The sequence below is a fragment of the Scyliorhinus canicula genome, chromosome 10, assembly GCF_902713615.1.
Source record: "Scyliorhinus canicula chromosome 10, sScyCan1.1, whole genome shotgun sequence".
NCBI classification, from domain to species: domain Eukaryota; kingdom Metazoa; phylum Chordata; class Chondrichthyes; order Carcharhiniformes; family Scyliorhinidae; genus Scyliorhinus; species Scyliorhinus canicula.
This window is the reverse complement of record NC_052155.1, coordinates 26,065,295-26,089,827: the sequence shown is the minus strand read 5'-3', so window position 1 is coordinate 26,089,827 and position 24,533 is coordinate 26,065,295. Positions and strand designations below refer to the sequence as shown.

At 47.4% G+C, this 24,533-nt stretch overlaps 1 protein-coding gene across 11 annotated transcripts in view; it reads left to right on the top strand.

The window, feature by feature from the left end:
• LOC119972287 (focal adhesion kinase 1) overlaps nucleotides 1-24,533 on the top strand; it is a 585,346-nt gene that overhangs the window by 389,044 nt on the left and 171,769 nt on the right. For all 11 annotated transcript variants that reach the window (XM_038808747.1, XM_038808746.1, XM_038808744.1 and 8 more), the window contains 3 exons: nucleotides 2,553-2,653; nucleotides 6,325-6,414; nucleotides 10,762-10,966. In XM_038808747.1, coding sequence (XP_038664675.1) covers nucleotides 2,553-2,653; nucleotides 6,325-6,414; nucleotides 10,762-10,966 — 396 coding nt within the window. The remainder of the gene's footprint in view (nucleotides 1-2,552; nucleotides 2,654-6,324; nucleotides 6,415-10,761; nucleotides 10,967-24,533) is intronic.

Sequence of the window (24,533 nt, the reverse complement as noted above, 5' to 3'; positions counted from 1 at the left end):
GGAGAAGTAGGCTGCAAGGGTTGGGCACACTGGATATGTGGAGCTTGTTCAAGGAACAGCTATTGCATGTTCTTGATAAGTACGTACCAGTCAGGCAGGGAGGAAGGGGTCGAGCGAGGGAACCGTGGTTTACCAAAGAAGTGGAATCTCTTGTTAAGAGGAAGAAGGAGGCCTATGTGAAGATGAGGCGTGAAGTTTCAGTTGGGGCGCTTGATATTTACAAGGAAGCGAGGAAGGATCTAAAGAGAGAGCTGAGACGAGCAAGGAGGGGAAATGAGAAGTCTTTGGCAGGTAGTATCAAGGAAAACCCAAAAGCTTTCTATAGGTATGTCAGGAATAAAAGAATGACTAGGGTAAGAGTAGGGCCAGTCAAGGACAGTGGTGGGAAGTTGTGTGTGGAGGCTGAGGAGATAAGCGAGATACTAAATGAATACTTTTCGTCAGTATTCACTCAAGAAAAAGATAATATTGTGGAGGAGAATGCTGAGACCCAGGCTATTAGAATAGATGGCATTGAGGTGCGTAGGGAAGAAGTGTTGGCAATTCTGGACAAGGTGAAAATAGATAAGTCCCCGGGGCCGGATGGGATTTATCCTAGGATTCTCTGGGAAGCCAGGGAAGAGATTGCTGAGCCTTTGGCTTTGATTTTTAGGTCATCATTGGCTACAGGAATAGTGCCAGAGGACTGGAGGATAGCAAATGTGGTCCCTTTGTTCAAGAAGGGGAGTAGAGATAACCCCGGTAACTATAGGCCGGTGAGCCTAACGTCTGTGGTGGGTAAAGTCTTGGAGAGGATTATAAAAGATACGATTTATAATCATCTAGATAGGAATAATATGATTAGGGACAGTCAGCATGGTTTTGTGAAGGGTAGGTCATGCCTCACAAACCTTATCGAGTTCTTTGAGAAGGTGACTGAACAGGTAGACGAGGGTAGAGCAGTTGATGTGGTGTATATGGATTTCAGTAAAGCATTTGATAAGGTTCCCCACGGTCGTCTATTGCAGAAAATACGGAGGCTGGGGATTGAGGGTGATTTAGAGATGTGGATCAGAAATTGGCTAGTTGAAAGAAGACAGAGAGTGGTAGTTGATGGGAAATGTTTAGAATGGAGTTCAGTTACGAGTGGCGTACCACAAGGATCTGTTCTGGGGCCGTTGCTGTTTGTCATTTTTATAAATGACCTAGAGGAGGGCGCAGAAGGATGGGTGAGTAAATTTGCAGACGACACTAAAGTCGGTGGAGTTGTAGACAGTGCGGAAGGATGTTGCAGGTTACAGAGGGACATAGATAAGCTGCAGAGCTGGGCTGAGAGGTGGCAAATGGAGTTTAATGTGGAGAAGTGTGAGGTGATTCACTTTGGAAAGAATAACAGAAATGCGGAATATTTGGCTAATGGTAAAATTCTTGGTAGTGTGGATGAGCAGAGGGATCTCGGTGTCCATGTACATAGATCCCTGAAAGTTGCCACCCAGGTTGATAGGGTTGTGAAGAAGGCCTATGGTGTGTTGGCCTTTATTGGTAGAGGGATTGAGTTCCGGAGCCATGAGGTCATGTTGCAGTTGTACAAAACTCTAGTACGGCCGTATTTGGAGTATTGCGTACAGTTCTGGTCGCCTCATTATAGGAAGGACGTGGAAGCTTTGGAACGGGTGCAGAGGAGATTTACCAGGATGTTGCCTGGTATGGAGGGAAAATCTTATGAGGAAAGGCTAATGGACTTGAGGTTGTTTTCGTTAGAGAGAAGAAGGTTAAGAGGTGACTTAATAGAGGCATACAAAATGATCAGAGGGTTAGATAGGGTGGACAGCGAGAGCCTTCTCCCGCGGATGGAGGTGGCTAGCACGAGGGGACATAGCCTTAAATTGAGGGCAGTAAGAAGTCTTACAACACCAGGTTAAAGTCCAACAGGTTTGTTTCAAACACGAGCTTTCGGAGCACGGCTCCTTCTTCAGGTGAATGGAAAGGCTTGTTCCAGAAATGTTTATATAGACACAGTCAGAGATGCCCCGGAATGCGAGCACCTGCAGGCAATCAAATCATCAAAGATGCAGAGAGAGAGGTAACTCCAGGTTAAAGAGGTGTGAATTGTCCCAAGCCAGTTCAGTCGGTAGGCCTCTGCAAGTCCAGGCTTGTTGGTGGGGGCCGAATGTAATGCGACATGAATCCCAGATCCCGGTTGAGTTAAATTGAGGGGTAATAGATATAGGACAGAGGTCAGAGGTGGGTTTTTTACGCAAAGAGTGGTGAGGCCGTGGAATGCCCTACCTGCAACAGTAGTGAACACGCCAACATTGAGGGCATTTAAAAATTTATTGGATAAGCATATGGATGATAAGGGCATAGTGTAGGTTAGATGGCCTTTAGATTTTTTCCATGTCGGTGCAACATCGAGGGCCGAAGGGCCTGTACTGCGCTGTATCGTTCTATGTTCTATGTTCTATGAATGGTCCTTTCACCTGAAAGAACTGAAAAGGATCAATCTAACCAAATCAGCATTTCTTCAGAGGAACAATATAAGTATTTTAATCTATACTTCTTTTCCTTTACAGGGATATTGCTGCCAGAAATGTATTGGTATCCTCATTAGACTGTGTAAAGTTAGGAGACTTTGGTTTATCGAGATACATGGAAGACAGCACTTATTACAAAGGTGGGGATCAGAGTAAAAAGGAAACTATAAAGGTTTGGATAAGGCAGGCTCGGTAAATAACAATAGGTAGGCCGGAAAACCCAGCGGGTCTGACAGCATCTGGAGAGAGAGGAACAGTGTTAACGTTTTGAGTCGGGACTATTCCAAAGAAGAGTCATGTTGGACTCAAATTATTAACTCCGTTTCTCTGTTCTGTTCCTCTGATCCCAGATACTGCCAGACCTACTGAGTTTCTCAGTGCTTTGCTTTTTTAAATTTCACATCACCAACATCTGCAGTATTTTTTTACTCTGCAAGTAACATTCTGAAAATCTATGCTAACAATGAGTTATTTGAAATATGAAAACAATTAGATTTTTGATACAGCAAATTGTTAACCTGGTTGATTTAATACTGGTCCAACAGATTCCTTCACCATTTATTTGAAATGTTTCAGCACTCACTTTACATAGAATACATTCCCCATTTCTACAAGTATTCAAACGTGCGTAGAGTACTGTTGGCTGTTCACGACATAGTCATTTGCAGTTCTTGTTGTGTGGTCCTTGTCAGCAATTATTGCACAATGGAAACATGAAGAATCTGAAGATGTAAAAAATGGCAGAATATCAAAAACATCATCAATTTAGTTGCTGGACCTTAGTCTGTCTCAGATTATCATACACCCAGAGGGGATGGGGAAAGTAATGCGAATCCTGGGGGAATTTGGGAATTTTCGGTGTATAAATTCAACATGGGGAAAAGCGAGATGTTTGCGATACAGGCACGAGGACAGAAGAGACTGGGAGAGCTGCCACCTAGAATGGTGGGGAAGAGTTTTCGATATCTGGAAATCCAGGTGGCCCAGGAATGGGAGGCACTGCACAAGCTAAACCTATCCCGGTTGGTAGAACAAATGGAAGGGGACTTTAAGAGATGGCACATGCTCCCGCAATCACCGGCGAGGAGGGTACAGACTGTGAAAATGACAGTCCTCGCCAGATTTCTGTTTGTCTTTCAGTGCTTCCCCATCTTCATCCCAAAAGATTTTTTCAAGCGGATGAATAAGGTTATTTCGGGATTTGTGTGGGCGGGTAAAACCCCGCAAGTGAAGGAAGTGTTGCTGGAGCGCAGTCGGGGGAAGGGTGGGTTGGCACTGATAACGGCACCTCTTCTGTTCTCGCCGGCCCGATACTCCACAAGTCTAGTGGTGGTGGCGGCTCTGAGAATCTGGGGGCAGTGGAGGAGATATAAGAGAGTGGAGGGAGCATCGGTTTGGACCCCGATTTATAATAATCATCGGTTTGTACCAGGTAGGCTAGATGGTGGGTTCCGGAGTTGGCAAAGGGCAGGAATTAGAAGAATGGGGGATCTATTTATAGATGGGAACTTTCCCAGCTTGAAAGCCTTGGAGGATAAATTTGAATTGCCAGCAGGGAACGGATTGTGGTATTTGCAGGTGCGAGACTTTCTGAGAAAACAGGTGCCGGCCTTCCCACTGCTGCCGCCACGAGGGATACATGATAGAGTAGTCTCCAACACCTGGGTGGGAGAGGGGAAGGTATTAGATATTTACCAGGAGCTTACGGAGGTGGAGGAAACTCCGGTGGAGGAGCGTAAGGGCAAGTGGGAGGACAAGCCAGGAGGAGAGATAGAGGCTGGTCTTTGGGCGGATGCCCTAAGCAGGGTTAATACATCCTCATCATGTGCCAGGCTTAGCCTGATACAATTTAAGGTAGTCCACCAGGCACACATGACAGCGGCTAGGATGAGCAGGTTTTTCAGGGTAGAAGATACGTGTGCGCGGGAAGCCCAGCAAATCATGTCCACGTGTTTTGGGCATGTTTTTGGCAGGGTTTTGCTGAGGCAATGTCCATAGTGCTAAAAACATGGGTGGTGCCGAGCCGGAGGTAGCGATCTTTGGAGTGTCGGAAGAGCCGGGAGTTCAGGTGGCGAAAGAGGCTGACGTCTTGGCCTTTGCCTCCCTGGTAGCCCGGAGATGGATCTTGTTAATGTGGAGGGACTCGAAGCCCCCGAGTGTAGAGACCTGGGTTAGTGACATAGCTGGGTTTCTCAGTCTCAAGAAAATAAAGTTCGCCTTAAGAGGGTCAATGGTTGGGTTCACCCGGAGGTGGCAACCATTTGTCGATTTTCTCAGGGAACATTAAAATGTCAGCAGATGCAGCATTGCAGGGGGGGGGCGGATTGTTGTTATATGATTGGGGTGTGTGGAGATTGAGATGGGGGGGAAAGGTTTATTATACCACGTTAATGTCATTGTCCATGTTATTTTTATAAAAATTTTCAAATACCTTAATAAAAATATATTTTTTTAAAGATTAACATGCACCCAATCACATTATTACAAGTAATTCTACATCAGCATCGTGACATATGATCTGAAAAAGAAAGCCCCACGTTTTCCTGGTCCTCAGAATAAGTACAATGGCCTGGAATCTCCACATGTTTGTCATCCAAGTATAAACACAACTAAAGTAACCCAAAGGATTACAAAATTTAAAACGTAATTTAGTTATGCCCATAGTCACTGTGTGGCTCTGCAATCTTGTGCATTGGTTCAAAAGTCAATTCAAGTCACTTCCAACCTCAAAATTGACCGCACTCCCAGATTGGCTTGACCATTTACCCATTGTATCCATTTAGGAGTGTTTACCACGTTATTCCCAGAATTACATCCACAGATGTTAATCCATACTTAGTGGTGTAGCTCCAGTGACCCATCCATTGAATCTCTCTCGGGTCTGTTACTCATGCTTATGCAATGAGAACTTTAAATTCAGTTATTCATCTGCCCTTGGTACATGAGACTGGTGATTAGCAGCCAATTTAAATAATTGGTCATCCTGTTTCTCCAACTGCACCAAGTCCTCAAATTATTTGAACACATTTTCAATTATCTTGACACCTTATTTGCCTTTTGTTTAAAAAATGTATTCATGGGATTTGGACAATACTGACGAGGATAGCATTTGTTGCTCCTGCCTTATTTCCCTGCAGAAGGTGGTGGTGACCTATCTTCTTGAATACAGCAGAGTAGGTTATTAGGCTATATTCACAGAGCATTTAAGAGTCAACCAAACAGCATTCGGTCCAGAGTCACAGATTAGCCAGGCCAGACCAGGTGATGAAGACACATTTCCTTTCCTCAGGGAAATTAGTGAACCAGATGGGTTGTTAGAACAATCCAGTCGTTCAATGGTCACTTTAATTTTTTAATCCATATTTATTTAATGGAACTTGAATTCCAAAATTGCTTGGGTGGGATTTGAACTCATGTCTCCATATCATTTCTCCAGGCCTCTAGATAGCTTGTGCAATGGCAACCACTATGCCATTTGTACCCCTGGTGTAGTCATTAATGAATTATACTCACTCACACTTCTGATTGTACTGATTCAAGGGAGATTTTAAGTTCTGGCTTCTGCAACTGTGTTTGAGCAGAAACCTGGAGCTAACTTCACCTTGGCAGAACCAATATCGTGACCAGCTATCAGCAGACACACATTCCCGATTGCGCTCCAAGTAAAAACTCAGGCCTTATATTGTGCACATGGATTGCACTACTTTTTGTGAGGACTTACTTTAAATTTGTGTAATTAATGAGCATGAATGGATATGGAAAAAAAGGCATAGATTGTGATGTTTGTGAACCTGTGTCATTCTCTTGGCAGCCTCGAAAGGGAAGCTACCCATCAAATGGATGGCTCCTGAATCAATCAACTTCCGCCGGTTTACCTCAGCTAGTGATGTATGGATGTTTGGTAAGTTTGTTTTGATTCCATTCATGTGCATTTTGCCTGATTTTTTAATGAAATACAGTTATCTCCTTAGACCCCTCTCCCTATCTTTTACACCCTCACATCCAACAAGGAGTGCAAGAAGATCATGGACTTCTTTATCACTGAGATTCAGACAATTAATTCAACTGCCTTAAGGTTTTCCACTGCACTACTCCTTAGACTGACTTGATTATATCCTGAATTAAATTCCCTTGCCAACTAACCCAAACCTTCTCCAACCTAAATCAAATCCTAGTGTATTTTCCTATTTTTCCTCTCATCTTTCCTGTCCAAGCTTATCATCCGTTAGATTTAGTACCTGCTTTCTCAATCCTATCCACTTACTGACTGTGCAACCTCCCTTTTTGGCTCCCATGATGGCTGATGTAATTTATTCATTATTCTTCGACAACATTCCTCTCCTTTTCAAAATGACCAACATCCCCAGCCTCCTCCCCCTGTGCTCAGGCTAACACTCCCGGTGTCCTTCCTGTCAATTCGGAGCCTGTACTACCATTCATTTTGATCAAGGTTGACCAGTACTCAACTACATTTAACCCCCTTTTATATCCATATCTCCCAATAACCGCACCTAACAAAAGTCGACCAATATCTGGCTTGAAAATTTCAATTGACACAGTATAGCCTTGTTGAATAGAGTTCCGGATTCCACTATCCTTTTTGTTTCAAAAAAGTGTTTTCTGATTTCACTTCTAGATGGCCAGGCTCTAATTTTAGGATTAATATTTCTTATTCCAGGTTCTCCCAAAGGAGAATATAGTTTCTTTGTACGCTTAAACCCCTCAATCATTTTCAAGACAAATATTCCATTTAGTAGTGCAGAACCAGCCGATTGGTGATGCAATGGCAGCAGAGCCGGTTCAATTCCAGTTGAAGTTATCCATGAAGGCCATGCCTTCTCAACCTTGCCCCTCGTTTGAGGTGTGGTGGCCTTCAAGTTAAGAGCCAGTCAGCTCTGAAAGGGATCAGCAGCCTATATCCTCTGGGATTGTGGTGACATTTACCACCCGGCCTGTTTCCATGTTGTAAACATCTATGGCTCTATGACATACCAAGTTAATGCAACATCCCAATGCTCTTGAATGTTCGATTTTCCCTATCTCACCCCCAATTCATACCCATCTTTCCTGAAATTACTGCATCCAGGGTTCTATCCCTGCCATCTTCTGTGACTATGACCAGAATGCATAATCGCTCATCTGTCTGCCTGTAGTTTTTGACCTGACTGACCACACCACTCTGTTTCCTCTCACTTGCTTCTACTCTGAGCAATTTGATTGAAGTTAGACAGTCTCCACCAATGGTTTCTCTTAGGGGCTGGTTTAGCACAGTGCGCTAAATAGCTGGCTTGTAATGCAGAACAGTGCCAGTAGCGCGGGTTCAATTCCCGTACCAGCCTCACCGAACAGGCGCCAGAATGTGGCTACTAGGGACTTTTCACAGTAACTTCATTGAAGACTACTTGTGACAAGAAGCGATTATTTTTTTTTTAAGATAATATTATTATTATCTTTCTGGCCTGCACCATAACATTAATAACACCCGACTCTACCTCGCCACAAACTGTCTCAGTTCATTTGCTGTAACTTTGTTGTCAGAGTATCAGGCCAATATTCGTTGTTGGTTGAGCTACATCTGGGCAGAACGGTGGCACTGTTGCCTCACCGCACCAGGGACCCGGGTTTGATTCCGGCCTCGGTGACTGTCTATGTGGAGTTTGTACTTTCTCCCCATGTCTGCGTGGGTTTCCTCCAGATGCTCTGGTTTCCTAGCACAGTCCAAAGATGTGCAGGTTAGGTGGATTGGCCATGCTAAATTGCCCCTAGATGGGGTTACGGGGATAAGCAGGCTCGGCCTAGGTAAGGTGCTCTTTCAGAGGGTTGGTGCAGACTAGATAGGCCGAACGGACTCCTTTTGCATTGTTGGGATTCTATGATTCTATTCTATGATTCTATATAACTTCCTCCAGGTAACATGATGGAAAGACAGAAGCCTTCACCTTTGACCCACGCTATCACTCTTTTCCCTTGGTTGCCAATGATGCATTGCTCTCCCCTACCGTTGGCTGGGTCAAACCAGACTATTCACAATCTCTTCATGCATTTCAATCCCAAATTAGGATTCTGATTTATTGTACTCTCCATAATAAAGAAAACTTTTGTATATCTCCATTAACATTGCTTGTCTCTGCCCTCTGCTAAAGACCCTCAACCCTCCCTCCAGCCCTGACAATTCCAGTGCCCTGTTGATAAATCTCCCATGTTCAACCAGTTCATCCAAAACTGCTGCATTTATTTACACTGCCCCAGTTACTCCTCTTCTATCACCTCATGAACATGTTGAACTACATTGACTCCTTTGTTTCGCCCGTGCTTCCAGTTTATAAATCACAGTATTGTGTTTATATCCCATTTTGGCCACACCCTTGCTCTCTAGCCGCCTCCAGTCCACGTAACCCCTTCACACCCCATGAACTTTGACATTTTTGGGACTCACCACTACTGTGCAACCTTTGGTGGCTGTGATGTATGGTTTGGAATTCCCTCCACCGACGTTTCCTATCTTCACTTCTGTCTCTTCCTTTAAGGCCCTCCTTTGATGTAACTTGCGGGTTAAATCCTTTCAGAAAATGTCCGGCCGCGTCAACACATTCACTTGATGTTTCGGATCTAATTTTTCTCATCTAGCCTAATGCATGTGGCTATAATAGTTCTGCTTTACAACACAAATCCCTGCATGGCAAAAAAAATGGAATAAATTTGTGTTTCCAAAAAGCCTGCAATAAGGTACCAAATTGTAGGCAAATGACAATGGCCAGAACATGTTTAATTGGGATAGGTAGCAGAATAGCAAGCAGGCTACAAATCAGAAAAGTGAGTGTTGCAGTTAAGATTGTTTACTCTGACAGACAAAAGATTGGGAAGTGGTGTTGCACAGAGATCCCTGCCAGCAGCACAGTGTTCACGATTTACATTAGTGAAATAGACTAAAATTGGGAGCTATAGTTCACGCTGAGAAACATCAGTAAACCTTTAGAATGATTGTGTATTTGGACCATTGTGGGAGAGGTAATGCATTTTGGTAAGAAGAAGAAAGAGGCTTCATACTGTTTGCTTGATAAGAGCCTGATTGAGGCAAAGGAGAAAAGAAATGATAGAATCATAGAATTTACAGAGCAGAAGGAGGCCATTCGGCCCATCAAGTCTGCACTGGCTCTTTGAAAGAGCACCTTACCCAACCACACCTCCAGCCTATCCCCATAACCCAGTAACCCCACCCAACACTGAGGGCAATTTTGTGGACACTAAGGGCAATTTAACATGGCCAATCCACCTAACCTGCATATCTTTGGACTGTGGGAGGAAACCGGAACATCCAGAGGAAACCCATGCACACACGGGGAGAACATGCAGACTCCCCACAGACAGTGAACCAAGCCGGGAATCGAACCTGGGACCCTGGAGCTGTGAAGCAATTGTGCTAACCACCATGCTACCGTGCTGCCCCTAGGGTACAGATACAGAAATCACTAAAAAAAAGTTGTGACAAAAGGTATTAAGGATTTTTTTAAAGCAAAGCAAACACTGAATTATTGTTAGATGATAGAATAGGAAAGCGAGAAATGTTGTGCTAAATTTGCATTTACTGTTGATAAGACCACACTTGGGCTGGATTTAATGCTCCCCAGTCAACCAGGTTGGAGAAGGGGGTCTTATTAGTGCTAGTGGACAATCTACCAGCAACCTTCTCACTCCAGTATCCCCTGCAATTGTATCAGCAGCAGGGGTGTCATCAGGCAGCGGGGTCATAACTATATGATAGTCACTAATAAATCCAGAAGGAAATTCAGGAGAAACTACCCAAAGAATGGTCAGAATATGGAATGTGCTACCTCGAGGAGTAGATGAAGCAGCTGGGCCAGATTTAAGGGGAAGCTACGTAAGCTCATGAGGGAGTCAATGTCAATTTTTCTAAAGTATATTATAGATTGCTTGTAGCAGTGTATTGAGTAGAAATTCTAAATGAAAATGCTCGGCCTGACATTGTGATTATAACGCATAACATTGGGCATTTCTAACTAATGGAATGGACAACATATCAGGAAGCCTAGTGCCTTTGATCAGGGGAAGTTGGAGGATCGTGAAGCAATCTGATTTTGCATAAAGTATTAAACATGTTTACAAAGCTACGTGTTTTCTCTGGCTAAACCAATTCTCTAAGCAAACTGCTGAAAAGAGAGTCCACCTTTTAGCTACATTAATTTAATATAAAAATTTAAATGTTTTAACTTTTATTTCTATATTTTAGGTGTCTGTATGTGGGAAATTCTAATGTATGGAGTGAAACCTTTTCAAGGAGTAAAAAATAACGATGTAATTGGTAGAATTGAAAACGGTGAGCGGTTACCAATGCCTCCAAACTGTCCCCCAACGCTCTACAGCCTTATGACAAAATGCTGGGCATATGATCCGAGCAGAAGACCACGGTTCAATGAACTAAAACAGCAGCTCAGGTAGGAAGAAGTTCTCATTTTCTTACGGTTAAGTTTTGAACAAAATAAAGTTTAGTCATCTCAGAATTACTCCCAGTGCCACGTACTAGTGAACATAGGAAGAGGAGGATTGATCGATTGAACATGTGGCTGAAGAATTGATGTAGGAGGGAAGGCATCACATTTCTGAGGCACTGAGACCTGTTTCTGGGGGCAGATCGGGCGTGCACAAGGTGGACGGGTTACACCTTAACAGGATTGGGATTTATATTTTTTTAAATCTGGAGTTAAAAGTCGAATGATGACCATGAAACCATGGTCGATTGTCATTTAAAGAAAAACATCTGATTCACTAATGTCCTTGAGGGGATGAAGTCTACCATCCTTACCGGGTCTGCCCTACATGGCACTCCAGACCCACAGCAATGTGGTTGAATCTTAACTGCCCTCTGAAATGGCCTAGCAAGCCACTCAGTTCAAGGACAATTGGGAATGGATAGAAAATGCTGGCCCAGCCGGCGACGTTCACATGAAATAATAAAAAAATGAACATTCTAGCAGGGAGGTTTGTGAGTGCTGTTGGGGAGCGTTTAAACTAGCTTGTAAGGGGCTGGGAATCTAAAGTGTAGCTCAAATTGTAAGGAAGTAAAGCTGGTAACAGGAAGTAGAGAGGTGGCAAGTTAAATTAGAAGGTAGTTGAAATGAATGCAAGCATCAAATAAGCTTAGATTGTGGAATAATGTCAGAAAGACAAAGTTGGGGGCACTCGACCTGAATGCATGCAACATTTGCAACATGGCGTATGAGTTAAAGGCACCAACAGAGGAGAATTTATAATTGGATATAGAGAAATGCTATGATTTGAATGATTATTTTGTGTCTGTCTTCACTGAGAATGATACAAGAAATACCCCAGAATTTTAGATCCAAGGGACTAGGCAAAACAAGGAATTGAAGGAAATTAGTATTAGTAAGTAGGTTGTGTTGGAGCAAGTAATGGATCTGAAGGCTGGTAAGTCTCCAGGATCTGATATTCTATATCCCAGAGTGTAAAAAGAGGTAGTTATGGAGATAGTGGATGCTTTGGCTATTGTAATGAACTCCAATTGGCTTTATTGATTGGCCAATTGGAGTATGAGCTCCCTCAATGATAGCTCATTGAGGGGGCCCATATAATCACCTGTGTAGGCTTTGTGAGCCAGTCTTCAGTTGACTGAACTGCTAGCAGCACTGTTTGTAGCTGCTCCTGTAATATTGTTATTGTAAATCAATATTGGTGTGGTGACGGAACTCCTGCCTCCCGTGGATTACTACAGCTATCATCTTACAGAATTCTATAGATTCTGTAACGGTTCCTGCAGATTGGAAGGTAGAAACGTTTGCCCCACAACAAGAGTAAGAAAATGGGGAACTGAAGACCTATTAGCTTTACAGTAATTAATTTTTTGTTAAAATATATTTTATTACAAACATGTATCAAAACAGGTTACAGCACTAAACACCCCGAGAAACATACTTCCCAGCAATCAACTATACAGTCTATACCTATTTTCTCACCCACTTCCCCACCCCTGCGTTGAACAGCTCTTCAAACATGGTCACAAACATCCCCCACCTTTCATCAAACCCCCTGCACAGCACCTTAACTCGTACTTTATCCTCTCCAACTGCAGGAAGTCGTACAGGTCGCCCAACCAAGCCACTGCCCCCGGTGGCGATGTCGACCGCCATTCCAATCCAATAAAATTTGTCGCTGTGCAATCAGAGTGGCGAAGGCCACGACATCAGCCTTCCTCTACTCCATGAGCTCTGGCTTCTCTGAAACCCCAAATATCGGCATCAAAGGGTCCAAGTCCACTTCTCCTCCACTATCCTGGCTAAGACTGCAAATACTCCCACCCAGAATCCTCCCAATTTTTCACAACCCCAAAACATGTGCACGTGATTCGCTGCCCCCGCCCACATCCTGTCAAACTCATCTGCTACCACCTGAAAGAATTCACTCATTCTCGCCCGAGTCATATGCACCCTGTGCACCACCTTAAATTGTATCAGGCTCATCCTTGCACAAGACGAAGTCCCATTTACCCTTCGCAGTGCCTCACTCCATACTCCCCAATTGATCTCCCCTCCCAACTCCGCTTCCCATTTCTCCTTGAACTTCACCACGTGCTCATCTCCCTGCTCCCCAGCCACTTGTATATATCCCCAATTCTTCCCTCCCCTTCCGCATCCAGAAGCAGCAGTCACTCCAGCAGGGTGTATCCCGGCAACCTAGGGAATCCATTCAGACCTTTCGCACAAAGTTCCTAACCTGCAAATACCTGAACTCACTCACCCTCGGCAACTTTACCCTCTCTCTTAGCTCCTCCAGACTGGCGAACCCTTCCTCCAAATACAGATCCCTCATTTTGACCAGCCCCACTTTCCTCCACCTCCTGTCTACACTATCCATCCCCCCCATCTCAAACTCATGATTCTCGCACAGTAGCGTTAGCACCCTTCCACCCTAAAATGCCTCCTCAACTGATTCCATATCTTCACCGTGGACTTTACCACCAGGCTCCCTGAATACCTCCTCGGAGCCATTGGCAACGCTGCCATCATCATAGCCCTCATTTACATTAATTGATGGTAGGGGACATTTGCGATGGAATATTTATTAAATACACTTCAGTGTATTACAGTGTATTCATTTTAATGATCAGAAGAATTTTCCAAAATATACTTTTTTTCAAATGAAAATTGTCTTTCGCATTTTATTGTCAATAATGAAAAAAACAAACTTAAGCTTAATATGTATACAATTTGATAAACAGTCTTTATCGTCATTGAACATAGCAAGCCATATGCTACAGAACAACAATGAGGTTTAAAAAAATTACAAAACAATTAATTTTACTGGGGACAACCCTAACCCACAGCGAAAGATCAGAACATTGCCATCCAGCTCTCCGATTAAAGGCAACTGTTACTAAAGCTTCAATGGTGAATAAATCAGTGATTTTACAACAAAACTAAACTAAGTTAAGTTAACACTGAGTGACATCTGCCAGAAGGCTAGCTTCTTCCAATTCTTGGTGCCTTCCGGAATCTAATCTCCATTTCAATGGCTGATGAAGGTTCACATTTAGGCGCATTTCTTTCATGAGACACGTTGTCTCACATCAAGCCCTGCTTCCAGCCTGTGGTCCGACTTCAGTCTCGAGAGAATAACACCCAGCCTTGCTGGAGAGAGTGAATCAGCCCTCAGTGGCCTTGTGAAGAGATATCATCTGGATCTTTTGGGAGAGAATTAGATGAAATCCTCCATCCAGACTGCAGAATGAAAAGTGAAATGAAAACACGAGCCTTGTGATATCAAAAGCCTATCAGTGTGATCGTACCCAATCACCGCCTGTTACCGGGCCACGTCTCGGCGTTTTGGGCCAATTCATTGGCCACCAACGAAGTCAGTCAAACTGAGTCACAGCCCATCTCTGTCATTGGTCAATCTCCAGTTTAAACCAGCACAGACTTCTGCTCGAATTAAAGTCACAGGTACATTAATCTTCCATGGATCAAAATTGTAACAGCAAAAACAAAAGAAAGGGGAAATAAGGGAATAAACAGGAAACAAACACGAAGGACCCATACAAATGGTATAGGGCAGTTCCAATGTGCCAGATGCTGTTTCTTTTTGCAAACGCGGCAAATTCTTCACTTGTAAAGAGCATCCCATTATCAATTACCAGGAACTCAAGGATCCTACGGGTGTGAATGAGCACCGGAGCTTTTCTACCGTAGCCCTGGATGTTGTCGAGGCTATCTTGTACACCTCTGGCCACTTTTAGTGGCCATCCACAATGGTGAGGAACAAGGACCCCATGAAAGGCTCTGCAAAGTCCGCATTGTAGTCGCACCCACAGGCATCCTGGAACAATATGTGGAGTGGAACCAATAAAGTGGCCAGCTTTGCATTGAACTTCCCATAGTAGTTAACCAGGCCTTGGAACAACCAGAATTCAGTGGTGTTCTTTGGGGTCAGGACCCCTTTTATGGCCCGGACTTCATTTTCCTTTGGGTGCAGTCCGTCACTGTCTTCCCTGTAACCTAAGTAGGCCATCGCTCTAGCGCAAAACATGCACTTTTTCCTCTTTAGCCGGGCGCCTCCTTGGAAAAAATGGCAGAGTACTTTGTTCAGGTTGTTCATATGCTCATCTCTATTGTCTACATGGACTTCAGTAAGACCTTTGACAAGGTCCCTCATGGCAGTCTGGTACAGAAGGTGAAGTCACGTGGGATCAGAGGTGAGCTGGCAAGATGGATACAGAACTGGCTAGGTCATAGAAGACAGAGGGTAGCAGTGGAAGGGGGTTTTTGCGATTGGAGGGCTGTGGCGAGTGGTGTTCCACATGGGTCAGTGCTGGGACCTTTGCTGTTTGTAGTATATATAAATCATTTGAACGGTGCCTTACTAGCTGACAAGGCCTTCAGCGAAAGGATAGCACGGGCCATAGCGGAGTACACGGAGAACAACCAAAACGGGGAGGTCTCATCCTCCACGTTCTGGGAAGCGCTTAAGGCCGTACTAAGACGGGAAATCATTGCCTTCAAAGCGCAAAGAGATAGGGAGGAAAGGGTGGCTAGGCAGAAGCTGGTCGACTCCATACTGGAGGTAGACCGCAAATACTCCGAGGCCCCGACCGTAGAGCTCCTGGCAGAGAGAAAAGAATTACAAAGGAACTTTGACCTGCTCTCCACCAGGAAAGCAGTACACCAACTCCGCCAGGCACGCGGGGCCCTGTACGAACACGGAGACAAAGCCAGCCGCCTGTTGGCACACCAGCTGAGAAAGCAGGCAGCCAGCAGAGAAATTGCGCAAATCAGAGGTACCAGAGGCACGTTGGAAACGGAACCAGAGAGGATTAACGAAACCTTCAAGGCCTTCTACCAAGAGCTGTACACCTCAGAGCCCCCAATGGGGAAGGCTGGGATGAACCGGTTTCTTGATGGACTGGACATACCAGTCGTGGGAGAGGGCAGAAAACGGGATCTGGAAGCACCACTAGCACTGGGAGAGATCATGGACAGCATTAGCTCCATGCAGACGGGGAAGGCGCCGGGACCGGACGGATTCCCGGCGGACTTCTACAAAAAATTCACGACAGCGCTGGCCCCGCACCTGCGGGAGATGTTCACAGACTCGCTAGCTAGGGGCACACTGCCACCCACGTTAGCACAGGCCTCAATCTCGCTGATACCTAAGAAAGACAAAGACCCAACGGAATGTGGGTCATAAGACCCATATCTCTGCTGAACGCAGACGCCAAAATACTGGCCAAAATCCTAGCCAAAAGGCTAGAAGACTGTGTACCTGAGGTGGTCACAGAGGACCAGACGGGCTTCGTCAAAGGTAGACAGCTTACCGCAAACATCAGGCGCCTGCTGAACGTGATAATGACCCCCTCCGGGGAGAGAACACAAGAGGTGATGGTCTCCCTGGACGCAGAAAAGGCTTTCGACAGAGTCGAATGGAAATACCTCATAGAGGTACTGGAGCGGTTCGGGCTTGGAACAGGGTTCACCGCTTGGGTAAAGCTCCTATACAACGCTCCCATGGCGAGTGTACGGACCAACAATACCAACTCCCAATACTTCCAGCTGCACAGAGGCACCAGACAAGGATGCCCACTGTCCCCGTTGCTGTTCGCACTAGCAATCGAACCGCTAGCAATCGCGCTCAGGGCAGCAAAAAATTGGAGGGGGATCCGAAGGGGAGGTAGAGAGCACAGAGTCTCACTCTATGCGGACGATCTGCTCCTCTACATCTCGGACCCACAAAGCAGCATGGACGGAATCATAGCGCTCCTGAAAGAGTTTGGAGCCTTCTCGGGCTACAAACTCAACATGAGCAAAAGTGAGATCTTCCCAGTACACCCGCAAGGGGGGGGGTGGGGGGGGGGGGGGGGGGGGGGGGGGGGGGGGGGGGGGGGGGGGGGGGGCAGCACTAAAGGGGCTGCCGTTCAAACAAGCCCGACACAAATTCCGCTACCTGGGGATCCAAATAGCCCATGACTGGAAAGGGATCCACAAATGGAACCTCACCAGCCTGACGGAGGAAGTTAAAAAGGACCTGCAAAGATGGAGCACACTCCCGCTCTCCCTCGTGGGGAGAGTCCAGACGATCAAAATGAACGTACTGCCCAGGTTCCTCTTCCTGTTTAGATCCATTCCGATCTACATCCCCAAGGCCTTTTTCAAAGCGCTGGACAAACTTATCATGGCTTTCGTATGGGGGGGGTAAAAATGCTAGTATCCCAAAGAAGGTCCTACAAAAAACAAAATCCGGGGGGGGGGCTAGCCCTCCCAAACCTACAATTCTACCACTGGGCGGCAACAGCCGAGCAAGTAAGGGGATGGATCCAGGAGCCAGAAGCCGAGTGGGTGCGTGCGGAGGAGGCCTCCTGCATGGGGACCTCCCTCCGGGCCCTCGCCACGGCAGCACTCCCATCCCCACCCAAAAAACACTCCAGCAGCCCAGTGGTGACAGCCACCCTCCAATCCTGGAACCAACTGCGGCAGCAATTTGGCCTGACCAAAATGTCGGACAAGGCTCCCATCTGCAACAACCATAGGTTCACACCAGCACTGACTGACGCCACCTTCAAAAGGTGGAGGCAGGACGGGGGACACTGACAGTCAGGGACCTATACACGGACGACAGGATCGCAACACTGGACGAACTGACAGAGAAATTTCGGCTAGCTGGGGGGAACGAGCTACGGTACCTGCAGCTCAAAAACTTCCTACGAAAGGAGACAAGGACGTACCCACAAACGCTATGACAGACACTACTGGAAGACCTACTGGACGCAAGTATCCTAGAGAAAGGGAACTGTAGCGACATGTATGACCGACTGGTAAAAAGGGACGACACCGTACTGGACGCAACAAGAAGGAAATGGGAGGACGACCTGGGGATGGAGATAGGGTGGGGACTCTGGAGCGAAGCACTGCATAGGGTCATCTCCACCTCCACGTGTGCAAGGCTCAGCCTGATGCAACTAAAAGTGGTACATAGAGCCCACTTAGCAAGAAACCGTATGAGTAGGTTCTTCCCGGAGGTGAAGGACAGATGTGAACGGTGCCAAAGAGGCCCAGCCAACCACACCCATATGTTCTGGTCTTGCCCCAGACTTGTGGATTACTGGACAGCCTTCTTCGAGGCTATGTCCAAAGTGGTGGGGGTGAGGGTGGAGCCATGCCCGATAGTGGCGGTCTTCGGGGTTTCAGACCAGCCAGATCTATTCCTGGGGAGGAGGGCGGACGCCCTTGCCTTTGCCTCCCTGATCGCCCGCCGTAGAATCCTGTTTGGCTGGCGGTCAGCAGCACCGCCCAGAGCTGCAGACTGGCTGTCCGACCTCTCGGAATCTCTCCAAATGGAGAAAATCAATTCGCCATCCGAGGGTCAGACGACGGCTTCCATAGAACGTGGGAGCCATTCGTGCAATTGTTCCGGGACCTGTTTGTGGCCAACGTACAAGAGGAAGAATAGTCGGGTGGCCAAGAATCAGGGGAAAATGGACGGGAATCGGGGGAAGGTAGCCGGGGGGCTAACGGGTTTGTTATGGGGGTTTGATGGCAAGCTAAGGCCCAAAACCAAACTATAAATAAATGCCTAAAAACATGTGCCTCGGCCATATTGGGGAATGTAAAATATGTATGCCGGCTAAAGGGGGCGGCCACAATTGTTGTTATGAAGATGTTTACCTGTAAATATACATGTTAAATTTTTGTGTTTTCTTTTTTTCTCTCTAATAATTTGTAATTTGTCATATATAAAATATGAAAACTCAATAAAAAACATTTATAAAAAAAAAAAATAATTTGAAGGGCATGGATAAAGTCAGAAGCTTTTTCCCAGAGTCAATTACTAGGGGACTTTAAGGTTTAAAAAGTGCGAGGAGCTAAAGTTTAGAATGATGTGCGAGGAAAGCTTTTTATACCAAGAGTAGTGGGTGCCTGGAACCCGCTGGCGGAGGAGCTGGTGGAAGCAGGTAACAGTGATATTTAAGGGACATTTTGAAAAATACATGAAATGGATGGGAATAGAATGATACAGTAGTCCCCCTTTATAACGCGGGTGTTGGGGTCCAAGACCCCCACCCGCGTTGTAAACGAGCCGCGGATATCCACGATGGGGGTTTTAAATTTATTTTAAAATCTATGCTAGCGCTTCCCATTGTGAGTCTACGGGGGGCGGGGGGAGAGGTCAGACCCCCGTAGACTCACAATGGGAAGCGCTAGCATAGATTTTAAAATAAATTTAAAACCCCCATCGTGGATCCAGTTAAAATTTCAGCAGCCGGCTCACTTTGATCCGGAGAGAAGCTGCTCTCAGTGAAATAATCAGCCGGCCGCTGAAATTGACACTGCCCGCTGCTCTCTCCCTCCAATCCAACTTTTAAGTTTTAATGTTTCTGATTGGAGGGAGAGAGCAGCCGGCAGTGTCACTTTCTTTTTTTTCCTCCGGCTTGCCCCCTCTCCCCCCACACCCTCCGGCTCGCCCCCTCTCCCCCCCTCTCCCCCCACACCCTCCGGATCGCCCCCACATCCTCCAACTAGACCCCTCTCCCCCCACACCCTCCGGCTCGCCCCCTCTCCCCCAACACCCACTGGGCTCTGTATCCTCCTCTCCCCCAACACCCACTGGGCTCTGTCTCCTCCTCTCCCCTCCCCCCACCCCACCCACCTCACACCCTCCGGCTCGCCCCCCTCCCCCCCCCCCCCTCTCCCCCCCCCCCCCCCGTCCCCCAACACCCGCAGGGCCCTCCTCTCTCCCCCAACACCCGCAGGGGGGTCCCCCCCACACCCGCAGGGGGGTCCCCCCCACACCCGCAGGGGGGTCCCCCCCACACCCGCAGGGGGGGCCCCCCCACACCCGCAGTGGGGTCCCCCACACCCGCCCCCCCTCCTCCCCCCCAACACCCGCCCCCCCTCTTCTCCCCCCCCAACACCCGCCCCCCTCTTCTCCCCCCCAACACCACGCCCCCCCTCTTCTCCCCCCCAACACCCGCCCCCCCTCTTCTCCCCCCAACACCCGCCCCCCCCTCTTCTCCCCCCCAACACCCGCCCCCCCTCTTCTCCCCCCCAACACCCGCCCCCCCTCTTCTCCCCCCCCAACACCCGCCCCCCCTCCTCTCCCTCCCCCAACACCCGCCCCCCCTCCTCTCCCCCCCAACACCCGCCCCCCAACACCCGCCCCCCCTCTTCTCCCCCCCAACACCCGCCCCCCCTCTTCTCCCCCCCAACACCCGCCCCCCTCTTCTCCCCCCCAACACCCGCCCCCCCTCTTCTCCCCCCCAACACCCCGCCCCCCCTCTTCTCCCCCCCCAACACCCGCCCACCCTCTTCTCCCCCCCCCAACACCCGCCCCCCCCTCTTCTCCCCCCCCAACACCCGCCCCCCCTCTTCTCCCCCCCCCAACACCCGCCCCCCCCTCGGCAGTGTCAATTTCAGCGGCCAGCTGATTGTTTCAGTGAGAGCAGCTTCCCTCTCTGGATCAAAGTGAGCCGGCCGCTGAAATTGACACTGCGCGCTGCTCTCTCCCTCCAATCCAACTTTTAAGTTTTAATGTTTCTGATTGTATGGAGAGAGCAGCCGGCAGTGTCAATTTCAGCGGACGGCTCACTTTGATCCGGAGAGGGAAGCTGCTCTCTCACTGAAACAATCAGCTGGCCGCTGAAATTGACACTGCCGGCTGCTCTCTCCCTCCAATCAGAAACATTAAAACTTAAAAGTTGGATTGTGGGGAGAGAGCAGCGGGCAGTGTCAATTTCAGCGGCCGGCTGATTATTTCAGTGAGAGCAGCTTCCTTCTCCGGAGCCGGCCGCTGAAATTGACACAACTGACAGTCGGGGTCCATCAGCCCCCCCGCGGTATATCGCGAACCGCGGTATTGCGGAGCGCGGTATAACGGGGGACTACTGTATCGGCCCCAGAAGTGTAAAAGGTTTTAGGTTAGACGCGCATAATGATCGGTGCAGGCTTGGAGGGCCGAACGGCCTGTTCCTGTGCTGTACTGTTCTTTGCTCTTTGAAATAATAACCTTTATTGTCACAAGTAGGATTACATTAACACATGCAATGAAGTTACTGTGAAAAGCCCCTAATCGCCACATTCCGGCACCTGTTCGGGTACATTGAGGGAGAATTCAGAATGTCCAATTCACCTAACAGCACATCTTTCAGTGCTTGTGGGAGGAAACCAGAGCACCCAGAGGAAACCCACGCAGACATGGGAAAAACGTGCAGAGACTCCACACAGACAGTGACCCTAGCCAGTAATCGAACCTGGAACCCTGACGCTGTGAAGCAACAGTGCTAACCACTGTGCTACCATGTTGCTAGAATGTATTCTAAAGGATGTGATAAATGGAAACTTGGGTAATAGTGATCTTATTGGGCAGAGTCACCATGGATATTTGAATGAGAAACCCTGTTTGATGAACCTGTTGGGTTTTTTGAGAATTGTGGTAGTATGACTAGGGGTATTACGGTACCTGAGAGTGTGAGCTGCTATTGGTGTAGAAGGCTCGCTGCCCATTGGCCCAAGTGTTGTCTTCTCATTAGTCGGGAGGAAGGTAGCTCTGCCTACAAGGCTGAGTATAAGAACCCGAGTTTTCCCAGCCACTCCTTCGTTTCTGTGTTCATTGATCGCGCATCAATTTAATCTACAAGATTATAAAGGATGGAGCTCCGCATCAAGCCGGAGTGTCTACGACTCTGCCCCCACGCAGCGAATGCAGCAGCCACATTTAAGCACTGGCTGGCTTGTTTCAACAGCTACCTTAGTACGGCAGAAAACGTCCCGACGAAGGAGCAGAAGCTACACATCCTCCACTCGTGCATCGGCACCGCCATATATACGCTCACCGAGGACACGGCTGACTTCGACGCGGCCATGGACCTCCTTAAAGGTCACTTCATCCGGCCAGTAAATCAAGTCTACGCTCGGCACTTACTAGCCACAAGGCAGCAGATCCCTGGTGAGTCACTGGACGATTTTTACCGTGCCCTCCTTGTACTAGGGAGGAACTGCGGCTGCCCACAAGTGTCTGCTAATGAGCACACGGAACTCCTCATCCGAGACGCCTTTGTTGCAGGCATGCAGTGCCCACAAATCTGTTCCTTATCCGCCAGAGACTATTAGATGGTCTATCCGGGAGAACGGTTGACTGAGCCTCTGCCCGCTTTGGAGCGGGGGGTGTATCCGGGGTGACTAGGGTAATTGGTGCTGGCGCCGGCTGGGGGGCAGGGGGCGCTGTCGGGGTCAGCAGTTGGTGCGGGGAGGGGAGCATCGGTAGATGGGGGGGGGGGGGGGGCTCGATGGGGAAGCCGGCGGGTGCCAGGTCTCCCCGAACAGGCGCCGGAATGTGGCGACTAGGGGCTTTTCACAGTAACTTCATTGAAGCCTACTCGTGACAATAAGCGATTTTCATTTCATTTTTCATTTCAATCACCTGCCAGTCTTTTGTCCTTAACAAAGTCCATCGCCTCATCCGGCATTCCAAAGTAATGTTCTTGACCATCGTAGGTGACCCACAAATGAGCTGGATGCAACATACCAAACTTCACCCCCTTGAAGAGGGCCGATTTTACCCCATTAAAGCTCGCTCTTCTTTTGGCCAGTTCCGGACCTAAGTCTTGATAGATGCGCAGCTCTTTATTATCCCATTTATAGCTCCGTATCTGCTTGGCCCACCGCAAAATCTGTTCCTTATCCAGGAACCGTGCATTCGCACCACCATCGTCCTCTATGGCAAATTCAGGCGCAGCTTTATCGCAGGCACTCTATGTGCCTTGTCCACTTCCAAGGGTTGAGCAAACGCCCCATAGCCCAGCAGGTTTTCAAACATGGTGCAGAGTATTTCTTAAATGGCAAGAGATTAGAAAGTGTAAATGTACAAAGGTCCTCGTCATTGAATTACTGAAGGCTTTACGTGTAGGTGCAGCAAGCAGCACAGTGGTTAGCACAGTTGCTTCATAGCACTAGGGTCCCAGGTTCGATTTCCGGTTTGGGTCACTGTCTGTGCGGAGTCTGCATTCTCCCCGTGTCTGCGTGAGTTTCCTCCGGGTGCTCTGGTTTCCTCCCACAAGTCCAGAAAGACATGCTGTTAGGTAATTTGGACATTCTGAATTCTCCCTCCGTGTACCCGAACAGGTGCCGGAATGTGGCAACTAGCGGCTTTTCACAGTAACTTCATTGCAGTGTTAATGTAAGCCTACTTGTGACCATAAAGATTATTATTGTTATAGCAAGCTATTAGGAAGGGCAATGGACTATTAGCCATTATCACAAGGGAATTTGAGTACAGGAGTAGCGAAGTCCTGCTTCTGTTGTACAGAACCTTGGCTAGACTGCACCTGGAGCACTGTGTGTAGTTTTGGTCCGCTTACCTTGGAAAGGATACTTTTAGAAAATGGTAAATGCCTCCACAGTCCCCTTTGAGTGTTGACTGGTGGTGGTTTAATCTGGGGGGTCACCCCACCTCAGGCGAGGGGCAAGGTTCAGAAGGCGGGCTTTCATGAATAACCTCAACTGTAATTGACCCCGCGCTGTTGGCGTCGTTTCACATCACGAACCAGCCGTCCAGTCAACTGAACTAACCGACCATCCCCCAGAAAGGAAATTATATAGTAGCCATAGTGGTAGTGCAACAAAGGTTCACCAGATTTGTACCTGGGATGTGCCAGCATTTATTGCCCATCCCTAATTGTCCTTGAAGGGGCATTGCTGTGGGTCTGGAGTCACATGTAGGCCAGGATGACAGATTTCCTTCCCTAAAGGACATTAGTGAACCAGATGGCTTTTTACAACAATCAACATGGTTTCATGGTCATCATTCGAATTTTAATTCCAGATTTTTATTGAATTCAAATTCCACCATCACCAGAGCAGTACCCAGGGTTCCTGGATTCCTAGTCCAGTGACTGCACCACCATCTCCTCTGAGTTTTGAAGAATGAGAAATTATCTTATTGAAACTCACAAAATTCATAAAGAGAGACAGGGTAGATGCAGGCAAGGTGTTTCCCCTGGTTGGGGAGTTTAGAACGAGTGAAAATAATTTCAAGATAGGGGATCCCACTTGGAACTTAAATGAGACGAATTCTTTTCACTCAGATAGTTGCGATTCTTTGTAATTCTGTACCCCTGAGAACTATGGAAGCTTAGTCATTACGAATGTTTAAAATAGAGATTTAAAGATTTCTAAATAGCAATGTGATAAAGGGGTATGAGGATAGCATGGGTAAAAGGCATTGAAGTGGATGATCAGCCGTGATTGTATTGAATGATGGAGCAGGCTGAATGGGTTGAATGGCCTACTCTCGTTCCTATGTTTCAGTTATGATTTGACTTCTTTTTCTGACTGAAGCCCATAATTAGTCCAGCAATTAGGGCAGTGCTGAGGCTCTGAGCTGAGGTCCCGTCTACCTATGCAGTTGGACATAAAATTTCCCATTGTATTTTTCAAAGAAGAGCAGGGAAATTCTGGAGTATTGCCCAATGATTATCCCTCACCCAATGTCAAAAAACAAACAGAT